General features: G+C 38.8%; 1 protein-coding gene across 1 annotated transcript; it reads left to right on the top strand.

The window, feature by feature from the left end:
* Positions 1-6,276: 6,276 nt before the first annotated feature.
* On the top strand, positions 6,277-17,203 carry slc35f3b (solute carrier family 35 member F3b). Its single transcript, XM_056239973.1, has 6 exons — positions 6,277-6,696; positions 9,577-9,796; positions 10,978-11,103; positions 15,663-15,855; positions 16,044-16,133; positions 16,697-17,203. Exons 1-6 carry the CDS (start codon positions 6,299-6,301, stop codon positions 16,933-16,935), a joined length of 1,266 nt encoding a protein of 421 aa, XP_056095948.1. The 5' UTR covers positions 6,277-6,298; the 3' UTR covers positions 16,936-17,203.
* The last annotated feature ends 181 nt before the right edge of the window (positions 17,204-17,384 follow it).

Genomic DNA, 17,384 nt, shown 5'->3' with positions numbered 1-17,384 from the left:
CGGGACGGGGACGGCAGATTAATCGGTTTGGCTGCGTGAGGAGGTCTCTCCTCAGCCGAACCGGCCATGGGGCTGTTTCCAGCAGCTGTATCAGCACAGAAAACCATGACTGGGTCTTCCAGAGAGGTGCTATTAGTAGCATTGCGCACTTGCTCTCCCTGATCCGTTCGATGACCTGTGGTAACATCGTGACCGGAGGAAATGCATACAGCGGGCGGCTTGGCCAATCATGGGCAAGCACGATTGAGAAAAATATTCGGCAATGAGCGTTGTCTTCTGAGGCGAAGAGGTCGACCTCTGCCTCGCCGAAGATGCTCAATATTAGCTGAACCGTCTGTGGGTGAAAAGACCATTCCCCTGGGGGAACATTGTCTCTGGATAACATATCCGCACCTTGGTTCAGGATGCCTGGCACATGCGCCGCCCTTAGGGAGCGCAGGTTGTGCTGAGCCCATAAGATGAGGTTTTTGGCCATGGCATGCAGGTTGTTTGACCTGAGACAGCCCTAGCGATTTATATAGGACACCACTGCAATGTTGTCCTTCCGGACCAGGATGTGGTGGCCTTTTAAGTACGGGAGAAAGGCTTTCAGCGATAAAGCGACTGCTCTCATCTCTAGACAGTTTATATGTAGGCGCTTCTCCAGGCTTGACCATAGGCCAGAGACGAGCCTGCCCTTGTAAAGGGTCCCCCAACCTAGGTTGGAGGCATTTGTCGAGATCACTTTTCTCCTTGTAACCACACCCATACTTACTCCTGACTGATACCAGTCGTTTGCTTTCCAGGGAGCCAGGGCTCTGATAAAAAGTAAGTGGATCAGTTTACCCCCCGCTGGTTCACTTTACCCCCTTGATTTCTCTGGTCTGTCTCAGTTTACCCCTAAGCTGGGGTAAAGTGAGACACAAAACCACTTTTTAAAAAACAATCATATTTTCACTGCCCTTCGTCCTGAATACATTCTGATAATTTCCATTGCTAGGAAACATCCTGAATTAATGGGAAATGTGTAAATTTTACTGATATATCATTTTAGCTCGCTTAGAGGAGAGCAAATGTAAAAAATGTCTCACTTTACCCCACTCTCCCCTATGATATGACAACAGCTTCCATTGCGTGTGTGTGTGTGTGTGTGTGTGTGTGTGTGTGTGTGTGTGTGTAAGATTAGTGTACAGTGTAGTTTCGGTTTACACATACACTGTGGGTGGTGTTGTTTGATTAGGAGTAATTTGATTCTTTCTGTTTGGAAACTGTAGCTTCTGTTAACAGAAACAGATCTATGGATGGACATGCTGTTGTGTTGTGGTTTGGATGTTGAAAGCTTCTCCAGGCACATCCCAAAGGATGCAGATACATGAAGGTTAAAGAGTGTGTTCGGGTGGACTGGTGAACTCTAAAAGTGTAATCATGGATTCAGGGCTATCGGCAGAAACAAAAAATCGTACATAATTCTAGCAAATGATTAAGCTGCTTTAAAGAGCTGCTTTGGGACATGCAGCTTCTCTAAAAGTAAAGCTTGTGCGTGTAAAAATGACTAAAATACAAATAGGTGCTGTCTTACAGTCACTCAATCTGTGTGAAATTGCTCTAGGCTGTTGGTTATGAATTAGAAGGTCTCAAGAGAAAATCATCTTTCACTTTAAATCACTTGCTATAAAGATTAGGAGTCAGGGTATTTTGTGATATTAGGCCAATATTTGATGATTGAGCTCTCAGTGTCTTTCATTTGAAATGGAAGCTTTCAGCTATGCCATGTTTCTGAAACATTCTAGAAAAGTAGTATCTACTGTTAAGAGACCAATAGATTAATATTAGATAGTATGTAATGTAATCACAGTTTCCAAAAATATTAAGCAGCATAACCGTTTTCAACATTGATAATAAGAAAAAATGACTTCTTAAGCAGTAAATCAGCATAATTAGATTGATTTCTGATGGATCATGTGACTCTGAAGGATCATGTGACACTGAAGACTGGAGTAATGACTGCTTTTGATAAAATAAATGTAGTTTTGGTGAGCATACAGCCCTGTTTTCACCTGGTATTAAGAAGACTTCATTTGTTTCCGTCAATCCGGTATCAAGTGGATGATGCTAAATACAGGTGTAAACGGGGTCTGAAACGTTTTAAGCTGGTCCACTTTCAAACACTTCCAGAGGTTGTCTACTTGTGATCCGATCAACCAAAACGCATCAATACCAGCTTTAAACAGCGCCTGGAGTGTTCTTTCAAAAACATTAACATGAGATACAGTATTTGGTGCACGTACTGGAATCTAGTTAGTATGTTTGTTAGTATGCTATTGTGAACAATGTATTTGAGTGTTTACTTTCTTGTGAATAGCCTTGCAAATGAAAAATCATCTATCATTACCTTGTTAAGTATGTTATTGTGTTTCATAGAGTAATCAGATGCTTCAGCACTGAGGATGCACCTTTTTCTCTTTATGGATAAACAGATTGAATCCTCCACCAGACGCAGGGAGAGTGATTACTCCACTCGTTTTTTTCTGCGTGTGAATAGATGAAGGGCTATTAAGAGCCATTAAGAGCGTTTATGAATTGATGGTGGGCTTGAGATGTGCTTATCTGATCTGAACAATAGCACTGCAGTTCTTGAGAGACTTCGGACAGATTCCATTCAGAGTTCCTGTTTTATAAAGTATTCTTGGTTTTCAAGCATTTCCCCTTGACACTTTAAGCACAGTAAGCTGTGCTTTTGATTGCTTCTTCGATATTTCAGGGAACGCTGGTGAGAATGTGATGTTTCATTTCTTTGGCGAGAGACATTTTTTGGAAGTCAATGGATTAGATGTCTTTCAAGTCCTTTCAGGGATTTTTTAAACATCTGAAAACCCATGTAATACTGGAATGTTTGACAAAAATAGTGACAGAAAGGTTTTTTGTAAAAAACAAAAAAACAAAAAAAAAACTAATACTTGTATTCAGCAAGGATGCAAAAGCGCAGTAAAGACATTTACAAGTTACAAAAGATTTCAAATTAATGCTGTTCTTTCAAAATTTTTATTCATTAAAGAATGCTGAAAAAATGTACCACGGTTTCCACAAAAACTGCTACGAACTGCCACTAGATCCATTTTTGTGGTTCGGTATTTCTGTCACAGTGCGCTGATGCAGAGACGATATCAAGCAGGATCTATTTGCAGCAGTTATGGTTTATTTACATAAAATTTAACATGAAATAAAAGTTCTCAGCATAGGCCTACTGGGCTTCCAAAAACAAGAACAGAAAAACCAACTAAACAGAAGGTCCATTCCATTGGACTGTAAGTGGACTGTGAATTGTTTCACCATCTTAAGTCCGATTCCAATCCGAAGAGAGTGAACATGTTCAGTTCGAAGGGCACTGCTAACGGCATAGGGAATAAGGGAACATCGATAGGCCTACATTACTTACAGGAAGTGGAGAAGAAAAATCACCCAACTGTCATTGAGCACCACGTATAGTCAAAACTAAAGATGGAGCAGAGCCGTTAAAAGTGTTTTCAAACTGCTCTTTAGTTTATTTATGCATTTGAGTATTCATAAATGTTGTTATTATTATACAAACTAGAGTATTTATGATGGTTATGGCGATGAATTTTACATTTGCATATCTATTGTATGAATAGGTGTGACCAACGCTATCTCACGACCAATTCGTACGAATTCGTACGAGTGATTAAAAGGTGGCTAATTCGTACTAATTCAAACGACCTCATTCGTACGATTTGTCTAAACCCACGTGATGGGTAGGTTTAGGGGCGGGGTCAGGGGTAGGTCATTCGTACGAATTCATACGAATTTGGTAACTCGTAAAATATGTACGAATTAGCAAAAGTCGTACGAATTTGTACGAGTGAGGTCGTATGAATTAGTACGAATTAGCCAACTCGTAAAATTCGTACGAATTGCCGTGAGATCGGGCTGGTATGACAAAGTAAAAGTGGCAAGACGCAGCTGTCTTTTTTTATTTTACTTCATTTACCTCAGAAGTGTTTATTATGTGGGAAAGAAAGCGCACAAGATGAGACCACTACAATTCGATTAGTAAGACCATATAGGAACACACATGCACATTAACCAAATCAGAATTTATTTTCATATGGCATGACAGTTAAAGTACAGCTTCAAATCTGTTAATAATAGTCAATTGATAGCTGCAATTATAGTCATACAATTTTATAATTAACATATAAGATTTGATTATATTTATTAAAAAAGACCAACATAATGTGTGTTTTGTATAGTCATACAATTTTATAATTAACATATCGAATTTGATTATATTTATTAAAAAAGACCAACATAATGTGTGTTTTGTATATGTATTTTAAATTTGAATGTACAGTAAATGACAATATTCATGTTATATCATAATCTGTGTGACCCCATCATTGCCTTTCTTTGATGACGTTGCAGGGCGTTCCAAATGAGCGATTATTGTCAGCGAAGTCCACTTCAACGGATATCCCATGCTCAGGGAGTAGGGAGCAGTGAACACTGCGTAGGGACCCTGTAAATCGGAACACACCTAGAACAAAACCAAATCAAAGAAACAAGCAACAGGTGTTCAACTAATCAATCAATGAAAAACCATGGAAACAGACAAGGAAATTACAGGCAGGTCAAACAAGAAAAAACAAAACTAAAATACTGATAAAACTAAACATAACACATAGGAATAAATAACATTTTAAAATATATTTAAATTAGTGCTGGACAATGATTAATCACGATTTATCGCATCCAAAATAAAAGTTTTACATGATATATGTTTGTTTACGGTGTATAATTATTTTGTATATATATATGCATGTATATGTGTGTATGTGTTATTTATATATAAAAAATGTATATTTATACATAATATACATTATGTATAAATATATATACAGTATATGTATACATGCATATGTGTGTATTTATATAAATACACTCACCTAAAGGATTATTAGGAACACCATACTAATACTGTGTTTGACCCCCTTTCGCCTTCAGAACTGCCTTAATTCTACGTGTCATTGATTCAAGGTGCTGAAAGCATTCTTTAGGAATGTTGGCCCATATTGATAGGATAGCATCTTGAAATCGAAGACTCATCAGACCAGGCAACATTTTTCCAGTCTTCAACTGTCCAATTTTGGTGAGCTCTTGCAAATTGTAGCCTCTTTTTCCTATTTGTAGTGGAGATGAGTGGTACCCGGTGGGGTCTTCTGCTGTTGTAGCCCATCCGCCTCAAGGTTGTGCGTGTTGTGGCTTCACAAATTCTTTGCTGCATACCTCGGTTGTAACGAGTGGTTATTTCAGTCAAAGTTGCTCTTCTATCAGCTTGAATCAGTCGGCCCATTCTCCTCTGACCTCTAGCATCAACAAGGCATTTTCGCCCACAGGACTGCCGCATACTGGATGTTTTTCCCTTTTCACACCATTCTTTGTAAAGCCTAGAAATGGTTGTGCGTGAAAATCCCAGTAACTGAGCAGATTGTGAAATACTCAGACCGGCCCGTCTGGGACCAACAACCATGCCACGCTCAAAATTGCTTAAATCACCTTTCTTTCCCATTCTGGCATTCAGTTTGGAGTTCAGGAGATTGTCTTGACCAGGACTACACCCCTAAATGCATTGAAGCAACTGCCATGTGATTGGTTAATTAGATAATTGCATTAATAAGAAATTGAACAGGTGTTCCTAATAATCCTTTTGGTGAGTGTACAAAATAATTACACAGAGTACACACACATATATTATGTAAACACAAACTTTTATGTTGGATGCGATTAATCGTGATTAATGGTTGCCCAGCACTAAGTTAAATAGAAACTGTTTTATTGTAATTATATTTAATTGTAATTTGAGAATTGTTTATAAAAAAATATGCAATGCAAATATATGTATATATATATATACAGTATATAAAGATACAAATATTTTTTTAGTCTTTCCATCTTATGAAGAGTTCTGAAAGGAAAACTTGCAATTGTTTGATTCTCTGACTATGATTAATGCATTTTCATAAGATGAACCAAAAACTCATCATAAGAGCCAAAAATGGGGGGAAATCTTTTTGTATGATTCTGTGGTAAATGGGACATTTACAAAAATAGCAAGTGCAGCTGAAAAACTGCATTAAAAACTGCATCCAGATTACCTCATTTGTTCTGCATCACTGAAAACGTCACATTTCACTGCAGAGATTGTAGTAATACTGCAACCCTGCAGTTCATACATGAGGGGGGTGGGGAGTATTTTTACTGTGATTTGATTGTCTGTTTGTACAAAACCATAATAAAAAAGAAAATGAAAATAAATGGTCTCATAAATCAGCAGCTGATATCATTTTGTCTGCTTGCAGGGGAGGAGCGTCCGAGGGAGACCGTCATGGGCACCTCCGACGGACAGGCGATGGTGGGCGGAGCGGGGGTGGAGTCAGGGATGGGGAAGCAGAGATTACGCTGCTGCGTGCGAGTGACTGCCGTCCAGGTGCGAAAAGCAATATGGGGCGTTGCCATGGTGATATGCGTGTGCTCGTCATGGGCAGGCTCCACCCAGCTGGCCAAGCTGACCTTCAGGCAGTACGACGCACCCTTCACTCTCACATGGTTCGCCACCACATGGAACTGCCTCTTCTTTCCTCTGTATTACGCTGGCCACCTGTGCAAGAGCCCTGAAAGACAGACACCAAAACAGAGGTTCAGGTAAAAATCTGGACCCGTGAGATTGTGTTTAATAGCAATGCATTCTGGGATTGCCTTTTCGGGGGGGAAATGCGTGCAGCTTACTAACTAGTTTCTGATGCAGAGCGAATAGCAGAGCAGGGTTTTGCGTTTGCCTGGTGAATCTGTTTAGTGAAATCCCTTTCTGTGACCCTAATCTCTGTTGAAGGGGACACTTGGGAAATTCACAGACGGGTTGTCCTCTCCAGGTTTGTCTTTTGATCTTGTGCTGAATACTAAGCAAACTCGTTGCTTATTTAAACCGAGTCATTAAAGGAAAGTATCTTCCGCTCTGTCTAGGAGAGTGTTTGGAAAGTGAAATATACTGTAGATTCTTGTGAAATGCTTATTTTATTTAACAATTTAACAACTGCTTTTGTGTTAAATGATGGAAAAGCCCAATCGATTTGTCATACAGGGCAAAACAATATTAGCAGCACTGCAGTACAGGATTTGAAGACTCAAGAGTAAACACCAGCAGCAGCAGTGAAGTACAAAGGCTTTGTAAAAATGGAGGGGGAAAAGGCAGAAAGATATTTTTTGGTTAATATGAAGTGCATTGTAATGCATTAACTGAATGATGCAGTATAGCCAACTTAATTTGTCCAAAGCCGAATGTTATTTAAAATAGTAGGATTGGCTGGTTTTTGAAATATGAACCCAGAGACCCGTTTAGCATCTTAGACGAGAATAGAAAGGTTCCTGCTATAGACATGTTCATGCTTTTTCTCTTTCTGTGGGTCATTTAATATGTTGACCTTAAAAAGTGGTGTCAACCAGCCATGACTCGGGATACACTTTACAAAAACTTGGACCCTGGAAAATGTCAAGCTTTAAATTGAAGTAAACATACCATATTCATGCACAATGTGACTTGAAGTATATGTTTATGGATCAACATCATTTTGTTAGTTTCAGAATAACAGTGTTATTATATAAGCCAAACTCTGTCCCATAACTTTCCACTAAAATCAGAGGTAGACGACTGAAGTTGCTGAAGCCTGTATATGTAATAGAGACAAGAAGAAGTTTTTTTCTATAACATACAAGACATTCTTGCCATACAATAAAAAGAAAAATTGAGGATAAACAAACACAATTCCATTGCAGTCCTCAATGTAATTAAAAAGGACGGAGACATGTGCATTGGTGAAAAGGCAATATTCCCAGCACCATTACACAATAAATTCCATTTAACAAAATATTGAATGCCATACAGCCAGATTGAGCAGTTAATTAATTAAAAACATCTTTAAATGCTAAACAATCACTTTTATTTAGAACTTCTCACAATTTTATACATTTCAAAGACTCTAAAAGGAAGATTTCTTTTTTTTATTTCTTTTTTATTTCTCCAATTAAAAGAATGGGGTAGTCATACAAAAATAGTGTCCAACATAAAAATATGCAAATAGTTAAATAACAATCCAAAACCCAGTGACGAAAGCCAAACACATGCTTTGCTTTGCATAAAACAAGAATCACATATATAGACCAAACCAAATTAATGAATCCTAAACATGGAAGACAAATTTCAATAATACCCATGATGTTTACATAAACTAAATGAATAGACACTTTAATCAATAAAAATTCCTGAGAAGAGACGTGAATGAAGTTGAATGAATGACCTGCGTGACCTTTCCTGAATGAAATGGTTTAGTCCAATTTCCTGATGGAGAGGTGGACTACTCAATTTGCCTGATTGTACATGGAAGCGCTACAGTCACTCATACTATGACACATAAGGACAGCAATGCATGACAAGCATAAATGATCTTTTACACGCTGGGACCAGCATGGGATGCTGGTGTGCTGGTGGACCAGCATATGTTGTCTTTTGTTTGCTGGTATGATCCCAGAAAGACCCCAACAAAACTTGTGTATGTTACATATCACATTTCTTAGTGTGTGATCATAGTTAAAGACCAAGACAATTCATTTTAATAAATTATTTAATAAAGGAAAAATGTTGCTGGTTACATGTTTACACAGTAAAATCCCCAGTGTTAAACAAACACTGCTCAGTTTTCATATGGCCCCAATCTGAAGCAATGTTGCAGTTAGTGAAATAAAGTATATTCTCTCTACTAGTGCTGATCGAGCATTAGTGAAGATACCTACAGTTAACAAGCAGAATCACTGAAGATAAGAGGAACAACAAGAACAGGAAAAAGAAGAGATGAGCAGAAATGCAACCACAACTGACTCACAGCCACACAGCCTTAGATGAAATCAACTGTAATTAATCAGGATCTCACCAGAGGATAATTAAACAACTCCAAAAACAGCATTACCATATTCACTTATTACAAATGTACAGTTCAAAAGTACAGTTTGAAAGTGCATGCTATCACTGTTTTCAACAATATGTCATGCTCCTGACTGCACTGACATGCTGGCCATACCATGCTGGTGAACCAGCTTCACCAGCTCCGTTTTGCTTGAGAACAGCATGACTATGCTGGTCCACCAGTTAGACCAGCACTAACCCTGTATAGTGTACACCAGCCTGGTACTATACCAGCACTAACCAAAACCAGCATGGAATCCATTATACTGGACTTTTCAGCAGGGAAGGGCTAAGCAATTTACTCTCAGATGTAATTAGAGTCCATTATCTAACATGGAGGTGAACTGAGGACAATTCTAAGCGTAATGGCCAAAGATTTATGGTATCTCTGTGTGTATTTGTTCATCATATCACATCACACAGACACATTCAACATTTCAATGAGGGAATATAGCTTTAAAAGTTTGTTTTCAATTGGTCTAACTATCTGTTAGGTGTTTTGTGTGACAGAGAGAGGTTTCGAGAGGGTCGTAAATTCATGTTTTATGTTTGTTTATGTGATATTTCAGAGAGTGCTGTCGGTTCTTCGGGGACGACGGACTAACAGCGAAAGTGTTCTTCACTAAAGTGGCCCCTTTCGGCCTGCTGTGGATTCTGACAAACTACCTGTACCTTCAGGCTCTGAGAAAGATCAACAGCACCGATGTATCTGCCCTCTTCTGCTGTAACAAAGCCTTCGTCTTTCTCCTGTCCTGGATCGTGCTGCGGGATCGCTTCATGGGCGTCAGGGTGAGTGGGTGAACGGATAGTTTGATAGATGGAAGAAATTTTAGATATCGATTTGACATGCATTTTTCATGATGCTTGATCGCAAGTGTTGCTAAAAGAGTTTAATAGATAGATAGACAGACAGATAGATGTCATGGCAACCTTTGGTTGTGGATTGATGACTGTTATTCTAGTCCCTTCTGCTGTCTAATCCCATGAGTCAGCAGTTCCATCATAGTACAATACTTTGCTTTCACAATCACCTTTTCCTGTCTTCCTCCTTTGTGCTCCTTTCTTCCTTTCCTCTTCTTTTTTATCAGATCAAAGAAACCAAAGTGCTGTTTAACATTTTCTTTGTCTCTCTGTGTTCCTGTTGCTGTCTCTTTCTCTCTCTCACACACACACACACACACCGCAGTGCTTGGCAGATTTTGATGAGTCAGGGTTTTTGGATGTCCCTGGCGCAGTACTAGTTAATTTCCTATCTAGAGAACATTAGATGATAGAGAGACCATGAGCTCACTTTAGTAAGAGTGTTTGGTTTGTGATCCAGTTTAGATATGTGATGTGCTGCTCTCCCAGTAGAAATGACCCACAATCTTAACAGAGTAAAGGATGCGAATTTAGTCATTTAAAAGGGGAAAAAATGGGGGAAAATCATTTAGAATCTCCTGGGAAGTGAGTGAAGATTTTGAAAAATAAACATTGTTCCATGTCAAGTTAAACAACAAAATAAAATAACAGATAATAATTGTCCTAAAATAGTCTTACATTTCTTTGTGTTAATCTATTTCTTGTTTCTTGCTTGGAATTTTATGGTGAAATATGCCCTGGACATGTTCTTGGCAGGTTGCATGAGGTGTTTTTCTTTGTTTCTCCTGACAAGATGATGGTGATATGAATATAGCAACATCCATGAGAATGCAAAACCACGATCCTTCAAGGGCAACAGAACAGAGAAAGTTGAACCAGAACAAAAAGCTGTTCAGAAAGCTGTTCAGGAGGGTCTTTGGGTGGGAGTAATCAATCTTTCTGACACCCTCATAATGTTTCTGTACTGCACTCAATTTGGCTACGCTCTGGAAACTTTTTTCACTTGGAACAAGTGTGTGTGTATATATATATATATACATGTTGTACAGACAGTCTTTTTGATGTAACACATTGCGATGCCTGTGACCTTTATTTTGTTCTTTTACAAGATTGTTGCTGCCATTCTGGCCATCGCTGGAATAGTGATGCTGACCTACGCTGATGGCTTTCACAGTCACTCTGTTATTGGCATAACACTTGTAGTGGCCTCTGCATCTGCCTCTGCCCTCTATAAGGTAACCCTACTTCAACAGTCAATGGTTATTGCTCATTGATAGTATTTTAACACCAATTTACCAAATGTTTTTCAGTTAAATTGGTATTTGGTTCTGTGTCATTGAAACAGCACTCATCAATAACTGCACCTCTATACATAGTCATGGAGTGATGACTATGTATAGTCAAATCTATTTGTGTGTCTTGGGAGTGCTTTGTTTTCTGTAATTAAAAACCTTATTTGTCTTGATTGATTTTGTGATGTACTTTCTTGCGGTCATCTGAAAAGGACAAATCAATAAGTGAACTGGACAGAAAGATCAGTTGGCTATGCTGAAATCCCACAACATTGCAACCTTGTTTTCTTTCCTGTAGCCATTTGAAAGATAACATTATGTTATTTTATATATTTATCTTGTCCACTGTTAGGAAAATTGTTTTTCTTGCACAAAAACAACTAGACACTTTTTAGAACTATTATTAATTAGAACTATTAAAACGAACACTGTATCAGAAGTAGTGTATTTAATTTGTATACATACATACGCACTTTATTATGTAGGCCTACACCTGTTCAACTGCTCGTTAATGCAAATATCTAATCAGCCAATCACATGGCAGCAGCTCAATGCATTTAGGCATGTAGACATGGTCAAGACGATTCGCTTAAGTTCAAACTGAGCATCAGAATGCCGTAGAAAGAGGATTTAATCACTTTGACATGGTTGTTGGTGCCAGACAGGCTGGTCTGAGCATTTTAGAAACTGCTGATCTAATGGTATTTTCACACATAACCAGAGAATGATCGGAAAAAGAGAAAATATCCAGTGAGGGGCAGTTCTGTGGGCGAAAAACGAACAGCACATCGAACCATGAAGCTGATGGGCTACAGCAGCGGAAGACACACCGAGTGTCACTCCTGTCAGTTAAGAACCGGAAACTGAGGCAACAATTCGCACAGGCTCACCAAAATTGGACAAAAGAAGATTGGAAAAACATTGCCTGGTCTGATGAGTCTCGATTTCTGCTGCAACATTCAGATGTTAGGGTCAGAAGTATAAAATCATTGGTTACCCGTAAGCCAATCACATAACGCAATCACCTCTCTCTCCAACTTAAACATCACCTCCATTCAAAATGTTTAACAAACACTCTTCTTGGGCAGGCTTCAGTTTGCAAATGCCGGGAATATTCTCCACAGAGCGAATTGCATCCCGTATCTCCATATCCTCGGTCGTTTTCGATTTCCCTAACCTAAAATACAATCTTAAACTCGGTGCTTAGCGTCTACGTCACGGCTCTCACCCCGCCCTCTGTTCGTTGATTGGCCGGCTGTTTTCAGGCCGGAGGAAAACTGAGAGATAGGTCGCTATCTCAGACTGAGTACAGAAGCGAACTGAAATTGAGCGGAAGTACGAAGTCTGACGTAGTCAGGCTAAAGACCCGCCCCCTTTAGTCTCATCACGCCACACATCATGTTCTCACGCAGTGAAAAACACACCGCGGAGCTAAAGAGGACACTGACAACACGTCGAAAGACGAGAGGTTACTTTTGATATAAAACAAAGTCTCAAATTAAAAATTTTGTAATTTTTTAAAGACATTTAAACAATAAATACCGTTTTGTGGCTCTTTAATGTGTCGTGACAGATCGCTGTAGTGCCTCAGTTCAAGCGGCTTATGAACTGATCATCTCTTCCTAGTAGTTCATTTACAGCATCAAATAAACATGAATGAACATCAGATAAACACACAATTTTTCAAATTCAAGTCCATCAACGTTAATCTACTAACTCTTCTGACTGGTTTGTCGGACAAAACGCGGATTCTGCTTTATGATTGGTTAGATCGTCTGTCACTCAAACTCCCGGCGACGGGTGAATTGAGCATCGTTTAAACATAACTGCCTCTATTGTTGCTGACCATGTCCATCCCTTCAAGACCACTGTGTACCCATCTTCTGATGGCTAATTCCAGCAGGATAATACAATATGTCACAAAGTTTTCTTTTTCAGACCATTCTCTGTAAACCCTAGAGATGGTTGTGCATGAAAATCCCAGTAGATCAGCAGTTTCTGAAATACTCAGACCAGACCCTATGACACCATGCCACCTGCAAACTTCAAAGTCACTTAAATTAGCTTAAATTCTTTATTCTGATGCTCAGTTTTGTAGCATGTGGAACATTCAGACACATAATTATTCATTATATTTAAAGAATAATCCAGCAAACCCCTTCCCCAATAAACTGTGTTAGAGTTCTGTGAACTACCCCTGAACTGCAACTAACATTCAGGCAGAACCAGGCATCTGGTCAGTGGTCACCATGGCACAAAATCAATTTACGACCAAAAGGAATATGGAAAGAGATAACTTCACTCAATTTCCCAATTCACTCTCACTACATTATGCCCATAAAAAGGACTCATCCCCTTTCATTCATAGCCATAGGAAACCTTCTATGCATGAGCATGCATATCTCCAGGACATTGGGTCTCATCCACTAAGCATATGCACACTTTTTTATTATTCAGTAATAACTTTTGTTCTAAAATATATTCCAAATTACAAATATATGTAGAAACAACTGAAACCACTCATATAAAAATGACATTCACTTGCCTTATAAAAATGTTAAGATGAAATTTAAAGATATAGATCTTAAATAGGCTACACTGTACATTATATATAGGCCTATCAGTAAAAGAGTAAGAAAAGGTGCGTTATAGCTCAAGCTGCGAGGTAGCTCTGTATAAAGACAGACACAGACCTACGCGTATGTACAGCTAGCTCATCAGAGGTCTGTAATCTCTGTATGAAAGGTGTTTATTGCATTTTAACTTGTTTTGAGGATGCCACTCTTGTCATTGCTCGGGGATCTTGCTGCGTGTGCTCTCAGGCCAGAATGCATCTTTAGAGAGTGTCATGTTTGCTGGGAGTGACGAAAGAAAATGGTGTGAAGAATGCCCTCATATGGACATGGCTTGGTGTGTTTTATGTAAATCACTTACCTCAGGCATGTGGTCGCTCATTTAGAATACTACGCCTTCATCAACGTTAGAACAAGGTTAAGAACATCTACATTCGCATGTGTTGTAAATTTGGCGGAGAGTTTTCATGAGAAGTTTAAATGTGTGTATAAATACGAATAGTGTACACAATTATTATTGGTGAATAAGACCCATTTTGTGTAGGATTATTACTGTCTTGTATGGTCGTCATCTTGGAATTATAAAGTTATCTGACATTTTTTTCAACATTTTATTATTCACATATTCTTATTCTGTGGCAACTTGTTTATATTATGTGGAAAAGTTTTTTTTTTAAGTTGTGTACATTTTGGGAGGTTTTTTTTAGAAACAAAAGGGGTCTATCTACAAAGGAGTATGGAATGCAAAAACTTTGAAGCTCAATATATCAAAACTGCTCAGAATGCAGATAGAACCTTATAATTCCACTGTGGCATGGTGTATTTTGTATTGTATACTGTTTTATGCATAGAACCACTAGTTAATTTAACCTCACCTATACCCTTTTTGGTATCTACGAATTTGTATTTTGATGATCTAAATGATCTTGTATATTATATGATGATACATATGCAACATTTTAATATTACAAGAATCTTTAATAGTTTCTGCATCAACACCCAATCCAGTTACACACAGTGTGCAAAATACTATGCTTGAAGACAAAGAGTCGTAAATGTTCCCTTCTAAAGTTTGTTACCATTGGCTTACTGACCCCCTGGAGGAGTGACCTCCATAGAAGTTAAAGTGCACCTGCATACGGTTCTTCTCCTCTTCTTCTCTCTCGTCTTCTCCCGGTTACTGTCCGTGTGGAATCCCAAGGGATCTTTGTCCCGGAGTTGGCACAGCCACGTCAACAGGGCCTCAAGTATTGTAATACCTCGACAACAACTGAGACAGGCTAGCATCGCAAGTTCATCGTAATTTATTCATTCAACATGGAAGAAATCAATTCCAACTTCAGCACCACCTGACCCCTGAACCATCAAGACTTTCTCCTGAGACAGCATATCCGGACACTCGTTCAACGGCATTGCAAGTATCGTACAATTAACTAACTAAACAGAGGTTCATTATAAGGGTATAAGATTCTGAAGTGTGAGATTCATACGATGGACGCTTTACTATCCCATAAGGCCACAGGAAAGGATTTGTGAATAGCAGTGAAGTGACGTAACTGACCCGGGTAGGTCACATGATAATGACAACATGGTGAATGTAGTACGTCCAGATTACATTCATAGCTTACTACAGACATTCATACTAAGAACTTATTTTTTTAGCGGTTGCGAGAGTATGCGATTTCGGACCGAGCCCATGTCTACATGCCTTAATGCATTGAGTTGCTGCTCTGTGATTGGCTGATTAAATATTTGAGTTAATCAGTTGATCAGGTATACCTAATAAAGTGGCTGGTGAGTGTATTATAGCTCAAATAAAACAAGTATAATGTGAATAGCATTGAATGATCATTGAAATGAACCACTTGAATGAACCAATTAACCGAAACAAACTTATCTGAGCTGGTCTATTTGTTTTTGTTTTCTCAGGTGCTTTTCAAGCTCGTCTTGGGCAGTGCCAAGTTTGGAGAGGCGGCTCTGTTTCTAACCATTGTCGGCGGTGCAAACTTTGTCTTTATGAGCTTTGTGCCAGTTATACTGTACTTCACACATGTTGAGTACTTCACATCCATAGCTGATCTTCCTTGGGCCTACATGTGTGGAGTGGCTGGACTCTTACTAGGTAAATAAAATACTGACAGAAAAAAAGTATATTATTAGAGTATTATTTATGTAATGTGCAACAATTAGAAAAACTGTCTTAAGAGATATATACCTGTTCATCATTTTCTTCTTCTACAGCATTCAATATTCTGGTGAATTTTAAGATATATAACTTATATAACTGTTCATCATTTTCTTCTTCTGCAGCATTCAATATGCTGGTGAATTTTGGCATTGCCATTACATACCCTAAGCTGATTTCACTCGGCATTGTGCTGAGTGTCCCTGTCAATGCAAGTGAGTTAATTTACATCAAAGTAAACTTTTTTTATATATAAAAACAAACTTGTTTATAGAAAACCTATATGTTGTGCCACTGACTGATTTAAGGGGATATATACAATTACATTCTTAGTTCATTGTATATCTGTTTTTAAAGGTTTTTGTAAAACTGTTTTTGAACCCTGTCCCACTGAGGCTAGCAAAGTGGCAGAACCTGATTTCACCAAGTGCAACATGTTCCTGGATCAGCATCTTTGTTGATCCTGGAACAACAGTCCAGTCAGATTTGAGGGACAAGTTAACAGTATGTCAAGTTTAGACGAGTTAGGTCCTTCTACATCAATGTTATTCACCAAGCATTTCCTTCTGATTTTAGGCATAGCTTATGGGGTAGGGGTAGGGATATGGTTTGGACTAAATTTCTGGACCAGAATGTTGTCCCAGGATCAACAAAATATGTTGACCCAGGAACGCGTTTAAATCGGCAAAATCAGTACGTGCAGCAAAGTGGGCAGTCATTGCAACTTCATAGACGTTTTGCCGTGGTGGCTCTAAAGTGTGTGTTGTTGGTGTTGCAGTGGTGGACCTGTACACCTGTGATATCCACTTCAATACAGTGCGACTCATCGCTGTGTTCATCATCTGTCTGGGCTTCCTAATGCTGCTGTTACCGGAGGACTGGGATCAGTGTTTAATTGAGCTCGGCACCAAACTCAGAAAGCGGGAACAGCCTGTTGAACCGGTTGAGACCGGAACCAGCTCAGGACTCAACTGGACCCGACGGGCCAGGACCTCCATGTCCACGTTTCCTCACTGACACGCACAAACCTTCTCCCGTTCTTATTCCAGTGACTGGATGATGCTGGGAAGGGCATTCATTCCCTAATATTCCTCAGTCAACGAGACTCCGTAGGCCATCATTTACCCTCATGCACATTATAACAGACGATTTCCAAAAGCCAAACCTTTTTTTTGCGCATCTCGCAACTGTAAGTGGATTGGAACAATGACGGGTCTTAGAACTCAAGAGCAGGGGTCTCAAACAACTGACCTACGGGCCAATTTTGGGCTATCAAGTGTTAAGTTTATCCTTAAATCCAGCCCACAAATCCATTTATAGACTTATTTTATTTTTTATATTTTAAATAAAACCTTTACTATTTACATTTTATTTTATTTCAATGAATAATGTTTAATTTTTTATTTTATATATTGTTGTAATTTAATGTATATTATATATTGCAATTTAATTTTATACATTTCTTA

This window comes from Rhinichthys klamathensis, unplaced genomic scaffold, assembly GCF_029890125.1.
Source record: "Rhinichthys klamathensis goyatoka isolate OS25496 unplaced genomic scaffold, OSU_Roscu_1.1 h1tg000576l_1, whole genome shotgun sequence".
In the NCBI taxonomy this organism is placed as follows: Eukaryota; Metazoa; Chordata; class Actinopteri; order Cypriniformes; family Leuciscidae; genus Rhinichthys; species Rhinichthys klamathensis.
This window is presented reverse-complemented; position numbering and strand designations above follow the sequence as displayed.